The sequence below is a fragment of the Patagioenas fasciata genome, chromosome 3, assembly GCF_037038585.1.
Source record: "Patagioenas fasciata isolate bPatFas1 chromosome 3, bPatFas1.hap1, whole genome shotgun sequence".
Classification (NCBI taxonomy): domain Eukaryota; kingdom Metazoa; phylum Chordata; class Aves; order Columbiformes; family Columbidae; genus Patagioenas; species Patagioenas fasciata.
The window spans coordinates 63,051,679-63,057,678 of record NC_092522.1 but is presented as its reverse complement, the minus strand read 5'-3'; the positions used below and the strand labels follow the sequence as shown (position 1 = coordinate 63,057,678).

Below are 6,000 nucleotides of genomic sequence, written 5' to 3'. Positions count from 1 at the left end.
CGGGCCGCCCGCGGTGTCCCCGCCCCGCCCGGCAGCGCCGCGCTCCGCGCCTGCCTGGGGGGCTGCACCGATGCACCAGCCGTGCACCTGCACGTATTTACCTGGGGTGGAATGTTTTCCCATAGCTTTGTAAAGGAGTATCTAGATCAACATGTTCACGTAAGACCAAATACTTTTAATATATTTATAACTGTTTTATAAAGCTTTGAAAAAACTCACAATAGCACATTGTTTTACTTTAATGCTTTACGGCACTATCAGTTTAAAATCACAATCAGCACTTAAGTTATAGTCAATCCGGCAAACGAGACAAAAAAAAATTACAAGAGTTAAGAACTGACTGATACATCCTTTACCTTTTTTTTTTTTTTACTAATGCATAAGTGCAGAATAAGATAAGATACTCTAGTTTAAATATCTTGTTTTACAATATACATTTTGTTCTAATTACGCAACAGTAAATCCCATGCTTCACATAGAAAAGCAATCCACAACATTAAGAAAAAAATTTACAATTTATGAAACAAAGTAAATAAATATTAGTATTACAGAATCAGAGCTGTACATAAAAGCTGTTCAGTTTTAATCATATAAAAATATGTTTTAGTGCAACCTCACATATATTGATGCTGTTTTGCTTTACATCATTTAGATCCAAGTGTCCAAAAAAAGGAAAGAAATTACATTTATTACAAAGCAGATACACAAATTCTAAAATATGTACAAATTACTGCTAAAAAAATGCTTATAAGAATATAAGCAAAGTAAAGAAAAGGCACAAACATCTGTACAATTTAAAAGTACCAGACCCAATAAGAATTTCAAATTTAGATTTGGTCAGGCTCATGATGACTTGTTATTTTATCTAATTCTTTTGATATAACAAAAGTATATATAATAGCAAACTACTGTAACTTAGAACAGGCATGCTGTAAAGTTGAATACTTCTCCTATGTCTAGAATAAAAAAAAAAAAAAGTGGGATAAATGTATAGGTGAAAGTCTCCATGCATCTCAGATCAATGTGGCTTGCTCTTCTCAGATGACGGATCTTTTCTTTCCTGTGTGCTTGATGGGGGGTCGCTCCTGCTGTGAAAGCCCAGCTGCCGGACGTCCACAAAGCTCTTGGTGTAAAAGGTGGGATGAGCTAACGCAGTTTGTGATGTACCAAAACTGTCCTGTTCACCACCGTGCAAGTCAGGATGGGTGGCTGAGGCACAGCTCTGGCCCGCCTCAGATCCACTAAAGTGTTTAATGCTAAAATGTGCACTTTCTAAAGGTTTCTGGTGAGGCTCAGAAGGCCTCTGCAGCTGCTCCGCCCCATGCAGAGCGGCTTCTTCTGTGGCGATTCGCAGAGAGGCTATGGCTTTTGTACAAGTCTGTATGTTCTCCTCCTGCTCCCTCTCAGTAGCTACAACACTGTCCTCTGACGTGCTCTGCGTCAGCAACAGCAACGAGGAGGACGGCGCGCTGGAGGGAGCGGCGGGGTGCATGCTGTGTGGAGAGCTACGTTTCTCATGGTGCTTAGAAACACTATATGATTCTTTTGTAAGGATTTCCACAGTTCCTCTTTGCTTCTCCTCAGAGCCCTCCCTCTGCAGGGCCAGAGCGGACGGAGGACATAAACCTGAAAGGGCCGCCGGTACTGAATGGACCATCTGGATACCCCCAATAGGCATCATGGGGATGGGTGCTCGGATCTGCTGCTGGGAGTGTAGTGGAAGATGACTGAAGATGTAGTCACTCGGACCTTCAGGGAACGGGCTAGACCCACGGTGCTCCATACCTCCTTTTTCTCCATATACATTGAAGTAAGGCCCCTGAGACAAGCCCCTCCTCTGTAACCAGACAAAAAAAGAAACACAAAAGGAAAATCAGCACTGCTACTAGCAAAATTCTTGTCCAGCTGCCAAACCACCTATCTGCTTTCCTGTCTAACACAACTTCCCATTCACGCAGCACCTTTCATCCAGATGGATCCCAAAGCATTTGGACAATTCCACTAATTGCTTATCCAAACAACATAGGAGGTTTTGCTTAGTTCAGCCCTAGAGGGCTTATGCCTCTGAGGTGCAAGGCAGCAGCTAGTTAAGAGTGTTCAGTAACACAATGCAGCAATTTAGGTCAGGAAGTGAAGAGTATTATATTCAACTGAAACTATGGAGAGAATTTGGGGTAGATAGAGTTTCATCACCGGGAGAAATTTGGCCAGGAGATTGATCTTACCCTCTCTTTTGGCAAACTGTGCTGGTACTGGCAGTCCACACTGGGTATCAAGACTTTATTGCAGAGAAATACACATCTGAACTCTCCCTGCTCACCACCACTGCTTGGCAGCATTGGAAAATCTGACTGCATGTATGTATTTTTTGCCTGATGAAAGATCCTGCTCTGGAGCCCCAGAGAAGGCACTTGTTCCTCCTACCCTCCACTGTGAACCTTACCCAATCCTTGATGAAAGGGGATGGGTATTTCCATGAAAGGTCAAGTGTCTTTGTATAATTAAGACCCAAGTTTTTATAGTCATTAAGACAATGGAGCACCACTCTGGCCTATCTGTAGTGTAAACAATAAATAATAACAAAAGCACAGGGATTAACTGCGAGTGAAAGTGATGATTCTGTCGCAGGGAGACTCACCCCCTCATAACAGGATTGAGAAGAATGAGGGATTTTGTAATGGCTAATAAAAAACAATCTCACAATATTGACATTTTCAGTGCCTTCCCATTAGTTCGTGCCTTGGAAGATTTAATCGCTCCATCTCCACTCACTATTAAATATGCCCTGGGATTCTGGATTTCTCTGGTTTTCATTCTTAACTTTTAAAATTTGTTTTCCATCTGATGATTAAGTATCATTTATTGCTGACCAGAGGAATAACGATGACAGAAGTACAGGATGACATTTTCATAATTGTGTGTGGGATTTGGCCACACAGCTCTCAGGGACTCCCAGAGGATATCAAATGAACAAAAATGCTCATCTCTGCTCTGCAAATTTACCAAACACCTAGCAATTGCCCCAGAGCTGTACTGCTACCACAGCCTTGGTGTGGCAGCCTGAGGACTGCACTGCTAAATGCCAACACGTTAAAGTGGCATCACTCCACTGCTGGGAAATCCTAGCTCTCAAGGCTTTAAGCAACCTCTTGATCCCATCCCAGGGAAATGGTTTAGGGGGCAATTAAAGATTCAGTTTCTGTGCTGCCCAGGGGCTTAATCTCACTGTGTTCAGATGCTTTGTCCTGTTTAATAGAAATCAAAATTGAGACAGGAAGGGTGACCCATAATCATGAGACTCGAACTTAAAGAGATGTTATTATTCAGAGACTAATCTATGTTGGGAATTTTCCTATTCAGAAAGTGAGATGCTTGAGTCTCATAAAAGAGAAACTGCCATAAGAAAGCACAGTGACAGCATGCTATACTGCTGAACGGGGAAGAATTTACAGAATAAACTGCAGTTGCCAAGCCACAAGACATAGTTCACCTACACTGTCAGTCCTTCCTATCACTAACTTCACCTCTGCACAGCTGCTTGCTCCCTTTTTTTTTCCCATCTTTGGTCTGTCAACTCGTTTCTCAGTCATACTGTCCTCTTGGCTGTTTCCTAAGCCACGACATTTATCACTATTGCATCTGACGTGAAGTTGGGCTAAGGGAAACAGAGCAAAAACAACCAAAAAAAGGTGTAAAACTCATCAAAGAACAAATCTAATCACAAATCTCTGAGAAAGACACTAGGTTCACATTGTACCTTGCCACAGTGTCAAAAGGGAATAGAACAGTCTGTCCTTGTTGGACAGAGGTGGCTGACATGATAGAAACTGCTATGTGCTTCAAGATCAGCAGTATCATCCAATATATGTCTTATCTGCGTAATTTTTACATAGGCAGTGACAGTGTGTGCATGTCCACTGGAAGCCTTCCAAGCCTTGGCTGAGCACATATCGGATTATCTTTCTCTAGCTCTGGCAGATGAGTTTGGAAATGATCAACATAAATTGCTATAGGCATTAATAACTCTTCATAACTCTTACGTTGCTTTTATTTCCTTTACCAATATCTAGTACTTTCATATCTACAAGCAGATACATATATACATATTCATGGGCAAAGACTGAATATTAGAAGAGCTCTCTTCTTTTAACAAACATCCTGAAAAACCAAAGACTTTACTTTGTTGACAGGGAAAGTATTGGATCTCATCACTGCGCACAGTGCAGAAAGTCACAGTATCATTTTTGGGGTGCAGTCAGAATGGGTTGCTGCCAGCGCAATGAAATGAGCTCCTCTCTTTGTCAGGTGATGGGTATCCAGTTTGTTTCCTGTTAATTCTCATTTGTTGCAGTTTAGCATATTTCCCTCTAACTCCAGGTGACATATAATTTCCAAGTAACAGTAATCTGTAAGAGCTTCACTAAACTTCCTGACCTGGTCATGAAGCTAGACTGCCACATCACACCTCTGAGCAAAGCCATATCCAGTTTCACAGGTCCCCCAGAATGCCTCAGGGACAAGATGGGGTTTACCCTGTATCTGGTACATCACTCAAAACCGGCTGTGGAGGATTAAGAGAAAGATTGCACTTCAAAGCCAAGCACCTTTCATAGACATCCTCCCAGCAGCCTCAGGCCACAGCTTGCAAAAAGATGGCAGGTGGAAAACAATCTCTTTGATCACAATGTACTTGAAGCTTTTTAAAATTAAAAACCAGAAAATGTTGAACTCTATTGTGAAATTCAGAAATAAAGCATATTATCAATGTGCTTGCTAAAAGACATGATGCTTAATAAAGTCGCTATAAATCTGTGTGGACTTCAGCTTCAAGATCAGCTCCATTTGCAGTCCGACTGAGAATGCACCATAGCAGCCCACATATACCAATGGACCGAGGTACAGTTTACCTGGATTTCAGAAGTTTTATGCTCGGTCTCTGTACAAGAATACATTTCACTCAAGATGATAAAATACTGAGTGCGTGGGGAGGGACTTAATATCTGTAAGTCTTGGACGATAAAAGGAGCCTAACTCCTATCAACTTTCAAGTGGACAGAGAGGTGCCTAACTCCCTCTGGCCCTTCTGAATATCCTGAGACAGGCTTCAGACTTCAAAATGAATGAGAGGTGCAACAAAACAGCAAAACAAGCAAAATCCACTACCTCCTGGAAGGTAGAACAAACAGTTGCTAGGGACAAGTTTGTACTGCTCACAGCAAGATACGTTCACAATCTCATCTTGTCTAGCCCTGGGACTGAAAGAAGAGGCAAAAGCTCTGGTCCACACTGGGAAATAGAGGGGTGCAGTAGCCGTGGGAACAAGTAGGAACAGAGCAAAACAGCTGGTGCTGGATCCCATGTTCACAACACAAGTGTTGTGGGTTTGGAGGGCAAGGTTGCTTTGGACTAATGTTATGTGGTCTCTTCTCACTCACTTGAATGCCCACTTGCAGTTTGAATGCACCTGCAGCACTCCTGGAGCACATTTTCCAGCTTAATTTCATCTGAAAACAATCCAGGTCACTTACTCCAAGACTGCTCTGCAATGTGAGTCAAAGCACAACAAATGTGACATCAGATACATATGCCTAATCTAAAGTAAAATGCTAACAGAGATGCTCTTGGGGTGCACAAAAGCAGCCTTCCCATCTTCTTTTTCTCTCAGGACTGGCATAAATGACTGGGGAGAAAAAACAGAGCCGTTCAATAATGGCACCAGCCTCCTCAGAAAGGACAGAAACATTTGGCATTGACAGAAGAGAACATCCTGAATGTATTTAGAGAGCAACGGGAATCTGCCTTTAAATTTAAAGATGGACATTTAACTTGTCAAAGCCAAATGTACACCAGCATCAACCTGAGCCTTAGGCTACTTTGAAGAGAGTATCCTATTGCAAGACCATATCCTGTGATTAACTGCCAATCTACAAAATCTGTACAATCTACAAAAAAAGTTACTTTCCCCATGCTCATTTCTACTTCCTAAAGAAATAATTTCAA

At 42.0% G+C, this 6,000-nt stretch overlaps 1 protein-coding gene across 9 annotated transcripts in view; it reads right to left on the bottom strand.

Annotated features, from left to right (window-relative positions):
- Positions 1-215: 215 nt before the first annotated feature.
- The window catches only part of HIVEP2 (HIVEP zinc finger 2), a 140,712-nt gene continuing 134,927 nt past the window's right edge, over positions 216-6,000 (bottom strand). For all 9 annotated transcript variants that reach the window (XM_065833437.2, XM_065833438.2, XM_065833439.2 and 6 more), the window contains one exon: positions 216-1,837. In XM_065833437.2, the coding sequence (XP_065689509.1) occupies positions 1,019-1,837 (819 nt within the window). In that variant the 3' untranslated portion in view covers positions 216-1,018. The remainder of the gene's footprint in view (positions 1,838-6,000) is intronic.